Here is a 20,253-nt window from a genome sequence, read left to right as displayed (position 1 = left end):
GTTTGGCTCAGAGGTACAAAAAGCTTTAGTGTACAAAGGTTGTATACGTGAAACTGGGGACACTCTACTTGATTGGTAATTGAAGGGATTTTTAAGGGCCTATCTCAGTGGACCTTTTCCTGAGATACTCCAGCCACAAACCAGGGAATCACCTCTGATCCTGTCTTTGTCTTTACCCTCCTCCTAAAACAAATGTTAATTCTACTCCCAGTGTCCATCACTTTGGTCCCCTGTTCTCTCCCTGCCGCCACAGCCCCAGGCCACGTCAGCGTCGTCTGTCATGCATGAAAAGACAGCCTCTCAAATCAGCTTCTTGCCTCCAATCTCTCTCCTTGCAATCCATTCTTTCCCCTAAGATTCCTTATCTCTAAAGCATAGCTCTGATGTCTCATTCCTTCTGAAAAACAAACTTTTAACGGATTCTACTGCCCCTAGGGTAACATTCTAACTCCTGAGTACAGAAGATTTTTTTCCACAAAGGATGGAGCAAGTGGCAGAAATATTCTCTCTTCTCGGATGTGGCTGGTCACTGAATCTGGGCCCTACGGGAAGGCAGCTCATGATCAGAAACTCATGACCGGGATCAGAACCCGGTTACTCCCAGGACCCCTCAGGGATGCTTGCATTCCTGGGAATGGACAAACACTCATTCACATCAGACTGCCACAGGCCCCCGAGTTCTCACTTACTCCTTAGAGAGCCCGCTCCCCAGGGGCTAGAATACCCCGAGTAGCCCGTTCTTGGTTTCAAGGTAGCTGAGAAGCCCAGATAAAGCGGCTTCGTGGACATGGGAAAACACCGCTGCCGCTCCCCATTTCCTTCCGCTTTTGTTTCAAACAAAATTCTGACGTGATTTTGCAAGAACTTTGAACTCACCTCCAATTCCAGGAAAGCCTTATTAGCCTCTTCCTAGGAGGTGACTCAATTTGGTGATGAACCTTGGTGGCTTCACCTCGGCCACCCTGGTCAGTGCAGTCCCTCCCCCGCCAGCTCCCACAGATGCAAGACGGCAGGGGCTCCGGATTTTGTTTCTCACAGGCTCAAAGGAGCAACAGAGCGCGTGTGCTCATGGGCTTCACTCTGATTGGGCAGGCCCAAGCCATAGATTCACCTTGAGCCAATCACTGTGGCCCGGAAGAATCGGTGCTTTGATTGGCAGACCTGAAAGGGGAGGGTCCTGGAGGTGAACCGCTGTCACCCCAAGAGGGTGACAGGGGTTCGCACCCCCAAAAAGGAGATTGGAGGCTTTTGTGGTAATGGAGGGAAACAGACGCTGGAGATGCGAACAACCCTTCTTTACTCGTGTCTCGCCCACTGCCACCTCTGGTGTTTGCCTCCTGGGGACCTCACAGCCTGGGACGCTCTTCCCTTGAGGGCTTCCCCCCTAAATCTGAGATGAACTTTCCGAGCTTCCCGTTCCCTCTTCCTCCCTACTCCAAGCTGGCCCAGAGCATTCCCACTTCACTTCCTCATCTTCTTAACTGGACCACAGCACTTAAGGCTGGGCCTTGGGTTGGCAGTCACTTGGATTTGTGTGCTTCTCATCTCCGAGGCCGTGAGGCTGCCATGGAGAGCACAAACTCAGTCTTAATTATTTTGGGGCCCCTACCCAGCCAGCAGTGCCTGCTAGTAGAGATACTCAGTGTATTTGGTTGAACTGATTAGGATACTTAAACTGTTTTCAAGCCCCCTCAAATATGTCAGAAGCACTATTTACACACTTGAGAATGTATTCCAGTGTTTCTAGGCTATTCATTAGAACAGGTCCCTTGGGCAACTCTGCAAGCCCGCTCAACCGGTAGTTTTGCACTTAGGAACAAGGGCTGGAGTCAACATTGCAGTTGCGGTGTCTCCACCTTAGGCTATTCCTGCAGCTCCACAATACTGTTGTGTTTCCAAACTCAAGACTCATCAGGGCCATCCCTGGGGGAGGGATGAACATTTCTGTGGTCCTAGAAAGAGGACTCAACTGAGTAAAAGAGGCCTGGCAAATCTCCTTTAGTGCTCCCCCAGCTCCCAGCCCAGGCCTTCCCCATGCCCAGGGGCTTCTGTGGTTCTCTTCTGGCTCACTCCCCACCTCTAAGTAAAAGAAACCTCTTTTGTTTTCAAATTTCTTCTAAATCCCCATTAGACGCTTGAATGGCCTGAAAACCTCTGAGGTGGTGGCTATCCAGCCTGGGCTTACACATCTCCAATAACAGAGAACTCACCACCTTGTGAGATGGTTTTTCATATCTTTGAATAGCTCTGATTATCAAAACATTTCTTTCTTACGCCAAACCAAGACTGCTTCCCTATTGTTTCTGCCATGTAGTGTTGTGGGGTCATACACAATGTTCAGAGACAGTTCCTAGATTTGTGTGAGTGTGTGTGTGTGTGTGTGTGAAGGAGAGAGACAGAGACAGAGACAGAGAGATAGAGAGACAGAGAAACCAAGACAGGCACAGAGGGAGCTGGAAGGGCCTACAGAGATCATCTAGGTCAATGGTTAACACACTGTTTTGGCAAGATTAATTCAGGAGCAGTAAACATATTTAAGGGGCACATCTTTCCTATTCAAAGTCAAGTTGGGACTTGATGGCTGAGTTAATGAGCATATGCATAATCCCCCTAGGAGATACCCACCGAAATAAAACAGAATCAAAATGAGATAAGAAGATGTCTTCTTTTTCCAAGTAGGAACAGGCCACAGACGCAGAGCACAACCTTGGTATCTCCATATGCAAAATAATTTAAACCAAAGTAAAAATGAAGACGCCAGGAAAAAAAGGCAGAAGCTACCTGGCTCCTCCCACGCCCTCCCCGACCCCATGACAAAAGGCCAGTTCACTATTTCTGTTTCCCTTGTTTTCTATCTGTTGCTCCAAGGGCTAGGTTTTCTCTTTCCTTTATTCTTTTTTTTTTAATCTTCTAAATGGGAGCATAGGCAATTCGCTTTTAGTTCTACTGGTGGTTATTTTTATGACGGTAAGCCCCACGCTTAAGCCTACAATTCTCAGTTTTTCAACTTCAAAACTGAAATGGTATCTTTGATTCACCCTCTGAGAGATAAGAAAAATTTCACATTTACTCTTTACCTCCTGACTGTTTTGTCTAATTTTTGTCCCTATCTATTTTAGATAAATTATGGTTGTTTTACACAGCATAGCTTTTCTTCCAAGGACTCTACCTGACTGTCAGAGTCTCACTTCAAAGAAAGGCCCAGGCGCAGTTTCACAAGTGAATGGACTGTTTCAAACTTTCAAGGAGCAGATAATTCCTATGATATTTAAATTATCCCAGAGGAAGAGGAAGAAAGGAAATAGTGTTTTGAAATCATTTTTTTCTAGGTTTTAGATGATACATAGATACAACTTTCTACTTAAAAATTCAATGGTATAATGGATAAACAAAATGTGGTATATACACACGATGGACTATTATTCAGCTTTAAAAAGGAAATTCTGACACCTGCTACAACGTGGATGAACCTTGAAGACATTATGCTATGTGAAATAAGCCAGTCACAAAAGGACAAATATTGTATGATTCCACTTATATGAGGTACATAGAGTAGTCAAATTGAGAGACAGAGAGTAGAATGTTGGTTGCCAGGGGCTGGCAGGAGAGAGAATGAGGAGATATATAGCCTTGCAATAAAAAAATCCAACTCTATCGAAGGACATAGTTTAAAAGGAAAAAGCTCAACACCTTCCTCCTCCCACCCACCCATTTCTTTCCCTCTCCCTAGAGGAAACAATTCATATGGATGATCCAAAATTTACTCAGCTAGTCCTCACTGAGGATATTTAGGTTGTATCTAGAGTTTTACTTGCACAAACAACACTCTAATGAATAGCCTTGAAATATACTGCCGTATAATACGTATACCTGTAGTATAGGTCCCTGGATATGGACTGCCAGTTCAAAAGCTATGTGCGTTTTATTTAGCGAGTTAGTTAGGTTTAGATTTATTGATTAACTCATATAGTTCAAAATATCAGCCATTTAAGAGATCACACAGTGCAAAGCTCCGTCCCATCCTTTTCCCCCAGCAACTTGGTTCCCCTCCTCAAAAGCAACCAATAGTATCATTTAAAATATATTCTTTAGTCATGTACAAGGGAAACAGTATGTTTGAGAATGCCTGTTTCTGCATTCTCCCATCAACACAGCATATTATCAAACTTGACTTCTTTGCTAATCTGACTGATGAAAAATGGTATCTCATTCAATGTGTATTTATTTAATTTGTAATATTATGAGTAAAACCGATGGTTACTAAAGCTGGGAGACCATGCCAGCCTCCCTCTGCAGCTTCTTTCCCACAGCTCCCTCACCTGTCACCTCTATCCTCCAGCTCCACTGAACACGGACACACCATGTTCTTTTTTTTTTTTTTTTTTTAATGTGGACCATTTTTTTTTAAAGTCTTTATTGAATTTGTTACAACACTGCTTCCCTTTTGTGTTTTGGTTTGTTGGCCTCAAGGCACGTGGGATCCCAGCTTCCCGACCAGGGATCGAACCCTCACCCCCTGCATTGGAAGGCAAAGTCCCAACCTCTGGGCCACCAGGGAAGTCCCGACACCCTGTTCTTTCACTCCTGCCTTTGCTCTGGCTGTGTCCTCTGCGAGCTCCTCCTAAGCCTCCCTGCCACCCCAGGTCTGATGAAGTGTCCTTCCTCTGTGCTTCCTTTCATCACAGCACTGGTCATGCTGCCTTCTGTTTATTTCTGTCTATTTTCCCATCTGCCATTTCTACTAGATGGTGAGCGCTGGGACTGGATCTTTATCTCTCTACCTCTACTGTTTATCACCATTCTCTTCAGTAAATATGGAGTGAATGGATGAATGGACAGCTGGCAGTTTCACATGGAGGTCACTGGAATGCAGTTATTCTGTGTGACTGGCTGAAACGAGATTTACCCTCTCATAAGAATGTCATATATGTGGAAGGTGGCACTTGAAATCAGTGGTGAAATGGTGGATTATTCAGTAAGTGGTGTTGGGCTAACTGGTTAATTACCATAATTGGAGAAAATCAATTTATGTCCTTGTCTTCCACCCAAGTAATTTCCAGGTGGATATGTTAAATAGTGTTAAATATAAAGAGAAAGCATAAAAAACTTGAAAGTATATACGAATATTGATCCAACCTCGGGATGGGGAAGCCCTTTCTAAGCAAGATACCAAGACAGAAACCATAAAGAAAAAGATCGATAGATAGACCCCATTACAATTTTAAACTTGAGCACACGCAAAAAGTCAGAAACAACACTGAGAGCCTAATAATGTACGGGAAAAACTGTTTTTAAAAAATATCCGAATGAAAAGTGGAAGGACCTATTAAAAATCCGTAAGAAGAAGACAAACTTACCCATAAAAAATTAAGCAAATGTCAGGAACAGGCAATAAATTAAGAATTATTTGTTCCAGCATGAATGAAATAGACATGCTAACAAATACTTAGAGGAATATTCTACCTTACTAGTAATCAACAAAGGGTCAACTAATACAGCATCTTTCACCTAACAAATGAGCAAAGATGATAATTTTCAGTGTTTGCAACTATATGGGAAAATAACACTCTCACACCCTGCGAGTGTACATTGGCTCACTCTTTCTGGAGGGCAATTTACCAGTATGCATTAAAAGCCTCTCCTTTGGACCTAGATCACTTCTAGAAATCTTATCAAAGGGGAATAATCAGAAATATAGACAAAGACTCAGCTACAAGGATATTACAGTCGCATATTTGTAGCAGTGAGAAACTGAAAGCAATCTAAATGTCCAGCAATAGAATAGGACAAATAAATTGTGGCACATTCACAGGCTAGAATGCAGGCATTCAAATCATCGTATTGAAGACTAAGGAGAGAAGGAAATGCTTATAATGTATTGTTAAGTTAAAAAAAAAAAAGTAGTCCAAATAGAATGATACCAGTTTGGTTTTTTTTAAATACGCATGTCTATGTGTGTGTGTAGAAAAAGGGTGGAAGGAAGGAAGATACTGACTGGCCTGAGGAGTCCCCGCACACAGGCCCCCCTGTCCCCAAGAGGACACTCTGGTAAGCCCCAGTGGGATTTGCTTTCACGCTGCAGCCCAAGAAGTTTTGGCTTCCACTGTAGGACCTGCGGGAAGAGGCCAAGTGGCTCCAAAATTACTGTAGACAGAGTGAAGGGGTGGTTGCTGCCACAGCTGATAGTGTTATAGTGTTAGGCCCCTAGGTAATGATACATTTATTGCACATTTTATACATATTTTCATTTAATGTACCTAACATCCCAAGAGATACCTCTAAGACGGGCATTAACTGTCCCATGTTACTGATGAGGTAACTGAAGCCCAGAAAGATTAGATGACTTAATCCAAGTCACAAAGCTAGGAAGCGGGTATATGAGCTGGGCTTCAAATCCAGATAGGTGTCCTTGTCTTTGGCTGCTAAGGCAAAAGTGCATGATCATGAGGAGTAAATGAAGAATGGTAAGTAAATGAATGAAAGCTGCTTCTGGAATTGAACCCCTTTGGGAACAGTACCCCATGGCTTTTGCACACACAATTGCCCAGAACAGTCAACTGTCCTCAGTGACTGTGGTCACTGTTACAAAATGGAACAGACTGCAAATCCCTCATGTCCTGCCAGATCCCACAGCGAAGGCCCCTTCTTGGCTTGTGCTCTGGGCCTGGTTGGAATCTGGCCTGGGTTTACTCTTCCCCATCCTTCCAGCTGAAGGCAGACCCAGTGGAGGAAGCTGGGACAGGCCCAGTGAGATCTTAAGGGTTCCCTAGACAGAAATAGTTATTTCTCTTGTATTTAGGGAGAAAGAAGCCTGTAAAATGGGACTCTGCTGGTTTGTTTGCTGCCTTCTGCTGGGCAGAATTCCGTGGGCAGCACCAGGCCCTCCCCCCACTCCCAGCAAGGCCCACATTATCCAGGCAGTGCCCTCTTCACCAACCTATGCCCTCTTCCGCGGCCATGCCCCCTTCCTTGGCCAGTGCACCCTGCCTTCACAACAGTGCCCCCTCTGCATCCAGCCCCTCCCAACTTTATGTGCAGATAACTTCCCTAGCGAGTGCCTCCTCCCCTAGCCAGGTGCCACTCCCTAGCCCTTCCCCATGCAAAAGCCAGGAATCCCTTTTTCACCTTATACCAATTCATACCCTATACCAACCAGGCCCCTGGTCCTTGTCACCAGCCTATTCCCTCTTCCTCACTTCCCTAACCCTGCTCCTCAGTCTATACCCCCTTGGAGCCAGGCCCCCTTCCCCAGGTAGTCCCATTTCCCCACATTATGCACCCTGCCCCAGCAGATAAGCCCATCCCCCATCAGAAGCCCTTAACCTGCCTGTGCTTCCAAGCCAGCCAGGCCCTCTTCTCAGCCGGGCTCTCTTTGTCCGTTTATACCTGCCTCCCCAGCTACCTATGCCCCCTTCCCTGGCCAAGGCTACCTCCCCAGCCTGGTTCCCTTCCCCTCCTAGGCAGGCTTCCCCTATACCCACCTAGACCCTCGCCCCAGCGGAGTCACATTCCCAGCCAGTATCCTCTTTTGCAGTAACCCTACCCAGGCCCCTGCCTCGGCCCCTGCCCCAGCTTCTTACCCACCCACCCACCCCCGCCAGCCCGTGCCCAGGCTCCCTGACCCAACTTGCTTTTCCTTCCCCAGCCTATGCCCCCTTGCCCGGCCAGGCCCCTTTCCCCAGCCAGAGCCTCTTCCTCAGCCTATGCCTCCTTCTTGGCATTGGCCCCCTTTCTAAACCAGCCATCTTACCAGCCTGTGTCCAACTCTCCAGCCTCTAGCCACTTGCCTGGAAGTTTTCCCACCCTGGGCCACAGCCCAGCCTCTTTACCGTCCTATGCTGCCAGCCTCCCCTCCCCAGGCAGGCCTCAACCCCAGACTGTGTTATTCCCCATGCAGGACCCTTCTGCTCGCAGGCCCCTCACCCAGCCAGGGCCTGTTCCCCGACCTGAGACCCTGTTGACAGCCTCCTTAGCCAGGCTACCCTTCCCCAGGCAAAGCCCCTTTTCAACCCTTTGTCCCCTTGCCCTCACGGGACCCCTTCTCCAGAAAGGGCCTCCTTCTGATAGCCAGGTGCTTGTGCCCAGCCTTTTCCCTTTTCAGCTGGACCACTTTTCCAAGGAGTTCCCCCTTCACTGGCCTTTCATAGCCAGTGCCAAGTCGCATGATGCTTGACCACCTCAAGCTCCACTCCTACGCCACCTCCACCCGCAAGGCCGTCTTGGCATCCATGGACAATGAAAATATGCACACCCCAGACATCGGGGGCCAGGGCACCACGTCAGAAGCCATCCACGACATCATCCGCCACATCCGCATCATCAACGGCCGGGCCGTGGAGGCCTAGGCCGTCCCTGGGACTGTCTTGGCCCACCCTTTACATCCGCTTCGCACCCCCAGCACCCTAATTGGCTCGGTGGGTGGACCCAGAACAAACACACTTCTGCCACCCCCAGAAAAAAAAAAAAAAAAAGGCCTCCTTCCCTGGCCAAGCATCCTCCTCTCTCAGCTCTCCAACACCAGTAAAGTCCCCTCCCCAACCATGTGACATTTCCCTGCCGGGACCCCTTCACACACACATGCCCCCAGCTGGGAAGTCTTTCCCAGCCAGACTCCTCCCCACAGCCAGGCTCTCTTCACCCAGGGACCTAACAGCCTCTCCCCCAGTCTAAGCTCATTTCCCTAGGCGGGCCTCCTTCCCAGTAAGGTACCTTTCCTCAACCGGTATACCCCTTCCTCAACCAAACCCCTCCCCTAGCTTATTCTCCCTCCTCAGCCAGACCTTTTCCCTATCCCTAGCCTGTGCCCCCAGCTAGGTCCCTTTCCTCAACCATGTGCCCTCCCTCAGCCAGGACACACGCCTTCCTTCCCAGGCAGGATCCCTGCCCTAGCAGGCCCTCCCCACCTGCTAATCCCCCTCTTCCAGGCAGGTCCATCAACCCACCGATTATCCCATGCCCAGCCTATGTTGGTCTCAGCATTCGAACCTCTCCCGCCACCAGCTTCCTTTCCTTGCCTGTGCCTCCTTCCCAGGCCCCATTCCCCTGCCAGAGCCCCTCCCCAGGCAGGCCACCTTTCCCTGCCAGGATATTTTCTCCCCCCAATCTCCCCCAGCCCAGCCAGTCTCCCATCCTCAGCTTGTGCCACCCTATCAAGTCTCTGCTCCTTTTACAAGACAGGCCCCTTCCCACATCCAGGCCCCTTCCCCAGCCTCACCCTCTTCCCCAGCTTAAGCCTACTTTCCCAGCCAGATCTCTTTCCCTGGTCAGGTGCCATTCCCCAGGGTTTTTACCCTTTAACACTCAAGGATTCCTCTCTCATCCTTTGCCTCCTAACTCAACTAAGCCTCTTTCCCTTGACCAGCCGAGTCCTCCTTCCCTAAGCAGCCCCCGCTCCATTATCCCCTTCCTAGCCTGGCCTCCTTCTTCACCCTGTGCCCCAGTCCACACAGGTGTCCTTACCTCGCCGTCTCCCCTTCTTCTGCCTGTTCCCCTTTCCCCTGCCACGGCCCATTCATCCTCCTAGACTGACCCCTTCCCCAGTTTTCACCCTTTGTCCCAGCCAGGCCCCCTTCTACAGATTATGCCTCCCTTCCTGGCCTATTCTTCCTTCCCCAGCCAGCATTCTCATCCCTATAAAAGGCGCTCTTCTCACATTGCATCCAAATACCTAGTTTTCTCAGGGACTTCCTCTTCTCAGACAGCTGGCTATCTGAAAATGTATCTGATGCACACATTTACACAGCGAGCTATCTGGCAGGATTTCTATATTTGCATTTTGAAAAGAGATTCCCCCCAACACACACCCTGCCTTCAAAAAAAAAAAAAAAAGAAAAAAACAGTGGCACTTCTTTCCCTCCTGCAACTAGCCCTGGACTGGCAAGTTTTTGAAAGTGCAAGTACTTTGTCATGCATAGCAATGAGAACATCCTTAACTGGAGCCATTTCATGATGTTTTCACTGAGTGAAACATCAACTCAGGATAGCTTCAACTATCTTGTTCCTCCCTATATCCTTCCCTGGGAGATATTCCACTCCAGACCACCATCAGGACTGCAGGCCCATTCCTCCTTCCAAAAGCCTCATCTGTCACTGTGTCCTCCCCCTTCCCTCCTGCTCCCTAACCCTCCAGGATTCCTTTGCTGAAGTCGATCCTGGGATACAAACTATATGAACTCAGTCAGCTATACAAAAATAGAAAACCAGGTATTTTTTTAAACTGCTTTTATTCTTTAAACAAACTACTGTTCGCCTTTTCCCCTTCGTATGTTTTAGTTTAGAACATTTGGTGTGTACAAAGAATTTTTAAATGAATGTAAGTAATCTCACTGAAGTACAGGACCTAAAGGTTAAATTTTTTTAAATTGTTTACTGCAAATCATTTCACTTTTACTTTTTTTTGGCAAATTCAAGATATCAACAAGTCTCAAATATCAACAAAAGTATATTGCTCATTTTTTGTGCTTCATAGCAGTTGCAGATATAACAAAATGAATCAACGACTTTAATACTTTTTAAAATCTCTCTTTAAATACTTTTTATCTCTAAGAATTAAGGAAAACGACTAAGTTCAGATCTTTCACACTCATACCAGTTGTAGATAGAACAAAGTGGACCAAGTGCTTGAACAGCGTTATACCCTTTTATGTCTGAGAATAAAGGAAACTTACTAGTTGATGTCACCCCTCACAGTCAGTTAAACTACCTATCAGTTTGTCTCTTCTTACTTCACATCAGTTGCAGATATAATGAAATGAATCAACTACTTGAATAAAGTCATGTCCTTTCTTATATTTAATAAAGGAAATTAAATTGAGATCTTTCACATCTTAGAGCAAGCCTTATCTAGCCTATCAGTTTCGGTAAATCTACTTTCTACATTTAACGCTTACATTTAACTTCTAAAGTTAACAAACATTATTTAGAATTCAGAAAACATCTAAACAACTGTCATTAATTTGCAACCATACAAGGTTTTATGAAAAAACAAAACAAAATACTAGGGCTTCCCTGGTGGCTCAGTGGTTAAGAATCCTGGGGACACGGGTTCCAGCCCTGGTCGGGGAAGACCCAACCCCACATGCCGCGGAGCAAGAAAGGTGGGAACTTGGCATAGTCACTCCGCTAGGGTAGGACGGTGCAGATGTCTTCCTGGTCACCGGCCTCCGGTTCCCCTAACCCCGTGAAAGAAGCAACCCAGGGACGATCGAGGAGGATAGAAGAGCGAGGGGGGAAGAAGGGGGGGCGGGGGTGGAGAGAGGGGGTGAACTCTGAGTAAAATGAATCAACAAAACCCTGAGAAAACCGAAGGAAAAAAGCGGAGCCTGCTGAGGAGACGCGGCGGCGGCAGCTTCGGCTCCAACGGCAGCCGCCACGGCGATGGCGGCAGCGGGCCTACAAGAGACGGCAGGCCAGGCACCTGACGGAGCCGGCGTCGAGCGGCTTCACCGAGTTGTAGTGCTCCCCGCACATGGAGTAGCTCCTGTAGACCAGGGTGAGCGGCTTCTTGGTGTACTCCTCTCCGTAGACGACGGCGGGCGAGTTGGCCTGGATCACCTCGATGGGGGTCTGCAGGACGTGCGACAGGGCCCTCAGCTCGAGCTGGCCTCCACACGACGCGCTGAGCACGATGTCGTCGCAGCAGCTCAAGAAGTCGTCGCGGCTGCAGGCGTCGCTGCAGAAGGGCAGGAAGTCCTCGACATGCTTCCGCATGTACTCGGCGGTGCGCCTCCGCAGGCTCTCCACGGTCACGGAGAACACCAGCTGGTCTTGGATGGCGCGGTACATGCAGTGGCCGTCGGCCGGGATAGCCTTCATCTCCAGATTCCTGGCCCACAGGATGCCGTCGAGCTTCATTTCCTCGTCATGGCGGAAGCTGGCCAGGTGCTCCATCTCAGCCTTGGCCATCCTCTCCTGCCTTTCTCTCTCGAGGGCCACCTTTCTTTCGCGCCTTCTCTGTGCCCTCGAGAGGTGAGGAGGCTTGTCCTCGAGATCCAGCTTGCCCAGATCTTCAGTGACTGAATCGAGGTTGCTGTTATCAGGGAAACTCTCCTGGAACTTCTGCAGCTCCTGCTGCTGCTTCTGCTCCATCTCGGCCTCGAGGCGGGCCACATCGAGGAGCAACTGCTTTCTTCTCTTCTCGTCCCTCTTGGGGACCGAGCTCTTCATGCCCTGAATGTGGGCCTGCAGCTCTGCCTTCTCGCGCTTGTGGCGTCGTAACATCCGCTGATGCTCACTCTGTGCATCTCCCATGATGTTTAAGGGCAGGCGAGAATCGAAGTTTGGTGGCTGAAGTACCGCTACAGTTCGCGTCAACAGTCTAACCACCCAACCGGCTAGAGCTCCTCAGCCTCCCGTGGCGGCTGTACTCTCTTCCCCTCACCCGCGGCTGCCCTCACTCTATTAACGGCCCTCTCTGCCATTGGCCACTGTCTCTCCACGGCTACGCCTCCTAAACACTCCTGGCACTAGGATTGGCTGTTGGGAGACACTACGTATGCCCCCAGTAGACCCCGTAGCAAGGGGTGCTTCCGGTTTTAGCGGGGTTCCTGTCCCGGATGTAAAATCCCGCCTTGGTGCATCATGTGCAGCAACTGAGCTTGTGGAGATTTTCGTGGGCTCTGAACTGCGTACTTCACTTCCTAGCCTGAACACAGTGCAGACACTGGTCGTGCTTGAGAATCACATGACAAATACTGTTACACCAGATGAATGTGCCCTTGACACCGGACTTCCCATTGCTCCCAGTGTTCAGGAGGCAATGTGGCTCTCTCCAGTTCTTTAGTTGCCTTGACTGATGAACCCTTAATTTTGTGTATCAGAACAAGATATTTCCTTATGTTCCTGGGAACACAGAATCCTTTCAGTTTAGGCCTCAAATCCACCCTGTCCCATCTCAGTGTGAGAAAGCAACAACCTTAAAGTTCACTACAGCTGAGCAGACTTCGTCTTGTGCCAACAGAATGCACCTACCCTAAACTCCCCTTCTCCTGGGTTCCCAGCTTCCAAAATGGGCTCCCATGAAGCATGACAGTTGGCCTTCATCAAGCCACTTCCTTCTGATTATTTTGAATCTCTAAAAGTTCTAAAAAATAAAATAAAGTAAAATAAAATCCCTAAGCTCTTTCAAACATGCTCTCATCCTGCCCCACTCTGCTCATCTGTATCGTGAATTCCCAAACAGGAAGGCTCTTGAGACAACCTCCTCCCTGTTACAAATGAGGAAAGTGGACATTTGTCCAAGTTTTTACATATATCAAAACTTCAGTCGTTTTTAGTGCTAACTAGGATTCCATGATATGGATGTACTGTAGTTCACTTAACCATTCACCTGTTGAAGGACATCTGGGCTGTTTCCAGTTTGGGGTTGTTACAACCCCTGCTATAAACATCCATATACAGGTGTTTTGTGTGAGCACAAGGCTTCATTTCTCTGGGAAAAAAATGCCCAGGAGTGCAATTTCTGGGTCATATTATAAGTGTATGTTTAGTTTGTGAAGAAGCTATTTTCCAGAGTGGTTGTACCATTGTGCGTTCTCACCAGCAGTGTATGCGCAATCAGGTTTCTCTGCATCCTCACCAGCATTTGGTGTCGTCATCATTTTTTATTTTTAGTCATTCTGATAGATGTGTAGTGGTCTCATTTTACAAATTACTTTGCAGCTTCGTTTTTCTAATGAGTACTTAAAATATGAAGCTACTTTTAGGAAAACACTGAATTAAAATTTTTTTAACTTGAATTATTCATTATAATGATTTTCTGTGTTTTAAGAAAGACTTTAACTTTTAATCAGGCTAGCTATTGTGTATGGAGGTAGCACTACCATACTGAAATTTTTAAAATTTAACATTTAGAGCAAGCCTGTTAGGGAAATTTTTATTCACTGGAAAAAAGTCATGGCTAATTGTTTTTTCATTAAAAAAAGAAAAGCATTTGCAATTTTAAATGATGTTTTTCTTAATTTAAAAAGGTCTTTTGTTTGCAGAAAAGAATACTACAAAATGATTTTAATGAGTCTCACAGTATCTAGGAATCTTTACACTGATTGATTTTTATTGAAATACAATATAAAATAAAACTGTAATATATGCTCACTGTCAATAATCTGGAGAAATTAAATTCCATAATTCTCCTGGGAGAAAACCCCTGTGAACATTTTTTTTTTTTTTTTTTTTTTTTTGCGGTACACGGGCCTCTCACCGCTGTGGCCTCTCCCGTTGCGGAGCACAGGCTCCGGACGCGCAGGCTCAGCGGCCATGGCTCACGGGCCCAGCCGCTCCGCGGCATGTGGGATCTTCTCGGACCGGGGCACGAACCCGTGTCCCCTGCATCGGCAGGCAGACTCTCAACCACTGCGCCACCGGGGAAGCCCTCTGTTAACATTTTGTGTTTATTCTTGCCATGCCTATTCTACTCAAATAGAACTGTTAAACAAAGAAACAACAGACCCAAAATGAAGTCACGTGTGCTATGCCCCACATCAGTAAACCAAGACTTAATACGTAACCAAATTGCAGTTTTAGCCCATCCCATGAAAGTGACTTTAACCAGTCAGTCTGGAATTTCCTGGCCAGCACTAGTGAGGTAGTCTGCCACATAGACCCCTGCCTTCCCCAAAAGGAAGGTGACCTCTGTCTGAAATAACCCCTTATTTTGTTGATGACTTCTTTGTCCCACCCCTTCTCTGCCTTTCAAAACCTTCCGTTTTGTACAGTTCCTTGGAGCTCCTCACTACTTGGTGGATGGGATGCTGTCCCATTTGTGAATTGCTGAATAAAGCCAATTGATCTTCAAATTCACTCAGGTGAATTTTGTTTGTTAACAGAACTCTAAGCGGTGCTCCCTGCCATCCTGTCTGCCTATCGCCCTCCCCACCTTGGCCTCTGGGGACCTCCCTTCTCTCTTCAAAGATCAGTGAGGGAAATACATCAAGGCTAAAAATTTGACCTGGCTCAAAGTAAAAAGTCAAAACAACAAACAACAAAGCAAAACAGAAAGTTCTTAAATTTCAAAGTTTCTGCGGCAATTTCTTTGTGTCACCAAGGTTTAGTGGTTCTGCTTTTAGACAAGGCATTGTAGTGGGCCTCAGGTCTCTGCATCAGTAGAAGCAGAAGAAAGAAACAGAAACTGCTTTGCAAATGATGCAAAACTCAAAATCCATTGTGGGTCCGATTTCAGGAAAAAATTATACTGCTTTTAATGGAATTAATGATCCCCTCATCTTAGCAATGAAGGAAGGAAGGGCCAGAGAGGGGGAGTGTTGGGCTGATGGTCACACTGCAGAATTCCACGGCTGACTCGTCTGTGTCACGTTTCCCACCGCACTGTGCTGCTGCCACACGCAGCCTTGACATGACTCTTGGCTGTAAGTCAGGCAGAACAGTCCCAACATAGCTTCTGGGGCCATCGGGAGGAATCCCTCATGAAACGGCTGTAAATTCATCTATGAGATTCAAAGAGACCTTGTACGTGCCCTCCGACAATGCCCACGTGTGAGCGAGAGACTCCTCATGAGCTCTGCAAGCCTGAAATCGCCTTGTAAAGGTGGAGGGCAGGCCTGGAGAGGAGAAATTCCTGCGGTGGAACACACGTGCATCTGCCCCTAGGGCCTGCCTCCTCCTTGGCCAAAGCAAAGAGCCTGTTCAAGCAAACTCAAGTGGATTTAAAGAAACACACTTATTTTTCCCTGAAAAAGTAATGTGTTCGGGCTTCCCTGGTGGTGCACTGGTTAAGAATCCACCTGCCAATGCAGTGGACACAGGTTCAAGCCCTGGTCCAGGAAGATCCCACATGCCTCGGAGCAACTAAGCCCGTGTGCCACAACTACTGAAGCTCGCGCGCCTAGAGCCCGTGCTCCACAACAAGAGAAGCCACCGCAATGAGAAGCCCGCACACTGCAACAAAGAGTAGCCCCCGCTCAGGGCAATTAGAGAAAGCCTCGTGCAGCAACAAAGACCCTACAAAGCCAAAAACAAAAAAAAGAAAGTAAAAATCTCATAATCTCACAATTCAGACTTCACAATTCACTGCTGACATTTGGCTTGTAGCTTTTTAGTGTTTCATTTATATATGCATGTATGTATATCTGTATGTATATTACTGTATAAATGTATATGTATACATATGTATATATAATATGATTCTTATAGTAAAATAAATACAATTTACCATTTTAACCAAAAGATGTGGAATTTAGACTTTACTGTCTCTGAGGATTATTTGCTTTCCTTGAAAGCAGTGGGATGTGTGTATGACAAAGAGACAGGCTGTGAACTGTGGTCAAATAGTTACCTACTAGAGAACTACAGGAGGAAGGATGTAGAGCCCTCCCTGCATTGTCCTGCTGAAGCTCCTGTCTTATTATTATCAACTGAAAAAATCTGAGCTTGGTGACAGTACTGATGGGTGACACACTCTTGTCTTGCTACTGCTTTTATTTATTTATTTATTTGGCTGTGCCATGCGGCTTGTGGGATCTTAGTTCCCTGACCAGGGATTGAACTCGGGCCCTTGGCAGTGAAAGCGTGGAGTCCTGACCACTGGACCACCCGGGAAATCCCGTACTGCTTTTATTCTTAAAATTTGATTATATACTTAAAATTTTAAACTCTATTTATATTTTGAATAATCAGTGCTTTTACATCCTATTCTCAGCTGCTGAGCTGGACTCCTTGGAGTTTCTTGTGTATCCTTTCTAAGATAGTCTGTGCTCACTCATATGCTCCTTTCAGTTTGGCTCAGAGGTACAAAAAGCTTTAGTGTACAAAGGTTGTATACGTGAAACTGGGGACACTCTACTTGATTGGTAATTGAAGGGATTTTTAAGGGCCTATCTCAGTGGACCTTTTCCTGAGATACTCCAGCCACAAACCAGGGAATCACCTCTGATCCTGTCTTTGTCTTTACCCTCCTCCTAAAACAAATGTTAATTCTACTCCCAGTGTCCATCACTTTGGTCCCCTGTTCTCTCCCTGCCGCCACAGCCCCAGGCCACGTCAGCGTCGTCTGTCATGCATGAAAAGACAGCCTCTCAAATCAGCTTCTTGCCTCCAATCTCTCTCCTTGCAATCCATTCTTTCCCCTAAGATTCCTTATCTCTAAAGCATAGCTCTGATGTCTCATTCCTTCTGAAAAACAAACTTTTAACGGATTCTACTGCCCCTAGGGTAACATTCTAACTCCTGAGTACAGAAGATTTTTTTCCACAAAGGATGGAGCAAGTGGCAGAAATATTCTCTCTTCTCGGATGTGGCTGGTCACTGAATCTGGGCCCTACGGGAAGGCAGCTCATGATCAGAAACTCATGACCGGGATCAGAACCCGGTTACTCCCAGGACCCCTCAGGGATGCTTGCATTCCTGGGAATGGACAAACACTCATTCACATCAGACTGCCACAGGCCCCCGAGTTCTCACTTACTCCTTAGAGAGCCCGCTCCCCAGGGGCTAGAATACCCCGAGTAGCCCGTTCTTGGTTTCAAGGTAGCTGAGAAGCCCAGATAAAGCGGCTTCGTGGACATGGGAAAACACCGCTGCCGCTCCCCATTTCCTTCCGCTTTTGTTTCAAACAAAATTCTGACGTGATTTTGCAAGAACTTTGAACTCACCTCCAATTCCAGGAAAGCCTTATTAGCCTCTTCCTAGGAGGTGACTCAATTTGGTGATGAACCTTGGTGGCTTCACCTCGGCCACCCTGGTCAGTGCAGTCCCTCCCCCGCCAGCTCCCACAGATGCAAGACGGCAGGGGCTCCGGATTTTGTTTCTCACAGGCTCAAAGGAGCAACAGAGCGCGTGTGCTCATGGGCTTCACTCTGATTGGGCAGGCCCAAGCCATAGATTCACCTTGAGCCAATCACTGTGGCCCGGAAGAATCGGTGCTTTGATTGGCAGACCTGAAAGGGGAGGGTCCTGGAGGTGAACCGCTGTCACCCCAAGAGGGTGACAGGGGTTCGCACCCCCAAAAAGGAGATTGGAGGCTTTTGTGGTAATGGAGGGAAACAGACGCTGGAGATGCGAACAACCCTTCTTTACTCGTGTCTCGCCCACTGCCACCTCTGGTGTTTGCCTCCTGGGGACCTCACAGCCTGGGACGCTCTTCCCTTGAGGGCTTCCCCCCTAAATCTGAGATGAACTTTCCGAGCTTCCCGTTCCCTCTTCCTCCCTACTCCAAGCTGGCCCAGAGCATTCCCACTTCACTTCCTCATCTTCTTAACTGGACCACAGCACTTAAGGCTGGGCCTTGGGTTGGCAGTCACTTGGATTTGTGTGCTTCTCATCTCCGAGGCCGTGAGGCTGCCATGGAGAGCACAAACTCAGTCTTAATTATTTTGGGGCCCCTACCCAGCCAGCAGTGCCTGCTAGTAGAGATACTCAGTGTATTTGGTTGAACTGATTAGGATACTTAAACTGTTTTCAAGCCCCCTCAAATATGTCAGAAGCACTATTTACACACTTGAGAATGTATTCCAGTGTTTCTAGGCTATTCATTAGAACAGGTCCCTTGGGCAACTCTGCAAGCCCGCTCAACCGGTAGTTTTGCACTTAGGAACAAGGGCTGGAGTCAACATTGCAGTTGCGGTGTCTCCACCTTAGGCTATTCCTGCAGCTCCACAATACTGTTGTGTTTCCAAACTCAAGACTCATCAGGGCCATCCCTGGGGGAGGGATGAACATTTCTGTGGTCCTAGAAAGAGGACTCAACTGAGTAAAAGAGGCCTGGCAAATCTCCTTTAGTGCTCCCCCAGCTCCCAGCCCAGGCCTTCCCCATGCCCAGGGGCTTCTGTGGTTCTCTTCTGGCTCACTCCCCACCTCTAAGTAAAAGAAACCTCTTTTGTTTTCAAATTTCTTCTAAATCCCCATTAGACGCTTGAATGGCCTGAAAACCTCTGAGGTGGTGGCTATCCAGCCTGGGCTTACACATCTCCAATAACAGAGAACTCACCACCTTGTGAGATGGTTTTTCATATCTTTGAATAGCTCTGATTATCAAAACATTTCTTTCTTACGCCAAACCAAGACTGCTTCCCTATTGTTTCTGCCATGTAGTGTTGTGGGGTCATACACAATGTTCAGAGACAGTTCCTAGATTTGTGTGAGTGTGTGTGTGTGTGTGTGTGAAGGAGAGAGACAGAGACAGAGACAGAGAGATAGAGAGACAGAGAAACCAAGACAGGCACAGAGGGAGCTGGAAGGGCCTACAGAGATCATCTAGGTCAATGGTTAACACACTGTTTTGGCAAGATTAATTCAGGAGCAGTAAACATATTTAAGGGGCACATCTTTCCTATTCAAAGTCAAGTTGGGACTTGATGGCTGAGTTAATGAGCATATGCATAATCCCCCTAGGAGATACCCACCGAAATAAAACAGAATCAAAATGAGATAAGAAGATGTCTTCTTTTTCCAAGTAGGAACAGGCCACAGACGCAGAGCACAACCTTGGTATCTCCATATGCAAAATAATTTAAACCAAAGTAAAAATGAAGACGCCAGGAAAAAAAGGCAGAAGCTACCTGGCTCCTCCCACGCCCTCCCCGACCCCATGACAAAAGGCCAGTTCACTATTTCTGTTTCCCTTGTTTTCTATCTGTTGCTCCAAGGGCTAGGTTTTCTCTTTCCTTTATTCTTTTTTTTTTAATCTTCTAAATGGGAGCATAGGCAATTCGCTTTTAGTTCTACTGGTGGTTATTTTTATGACGGTAAGCCCCACGCTTAAGCCTACAATTCTCAGTTTTTCAACTTCAAAACTGAAATGGTATCTTTGATTCACCCTCTGAGAGATAAGAAAAATTTCACATTTACTCTTTACCTCCTGACTGTTTTGTCTAATTTTTGTCCCTATCTATTTTAGATAAATTATGGTTGTTTTACACAGCATAGCTTTTCTTCCAAGGACTCTACCTGACTGTCAGAGTCTCACTTCAAAGAAAGGCCCAGGCGCAGTTTCACAAGTGAATGGACTGTTTCAAACTTTCAAGGAGCAGATAATTCCTATGATATTTAAATTATCCCAGAGGAAGAGGAAGAAAGGAAATAGTGTTTTGAAATCATTTTTTTCTAGGTTTTAGATGATACATAGATACAACTTTCTACTTAAAAATTCAATGGTATAATGGATAAACAAAATGTGGTATATACACACGATGGACTATTATTCAGCTTTAAAAAGGAAATTCTGACACCTGCTACAACGTGGATGAACCTTGAAGACATTATGCTATGTGAAATAAGCCAGTCACAAAAGGACAAATATTGTAT

The 20,253-nt window shown here is 46.9% G+C and overlaps 1 protein-coding gene across 1 annotated transcript; it reads right to left on the bottom strand.

Moving 5' to 3' along the window:
* Nucleotides 1-11,391: 11,391 nt before the first annotated feature.
* Nucleotides 11,392-13,777, bottom strand: LOC309796195 (OTU domain-containing protein 6A-like; the record flags this gene model as incomplete). Its single annotated transcript, XM_082609253.1, has 1 exon — nt 11,392-13,777. The coding sequence occupies exon 1, from the start codon at nt 12,247-12,249 to the stop codon at nt 11,392-11,394; it is 858 nt and encodes a 285-aa protein (XP_082465379.1). The 5' UTR covers nt 12,250-13,777.
* Nucleotides 13,778-20,253: the final 6,476 nt, after the last annotated feature.

This window comes from Mesoplodon mirus (genome assembly GCF_964341445.2).
Source record: "Mesoplodon mirus genome assembly, chromosome: X".
Classification (NCBI taxonomy): domain Eukaryota; kingdom Metazoa; phylum Chordata; class Mammalia; order Artiodactyla; family Ziphiidae; genus Mesoplodon; species Mesoplodon mirus.
This window is presented reverse-complemented; position numbering and strand designations above follow the sequence as displayed.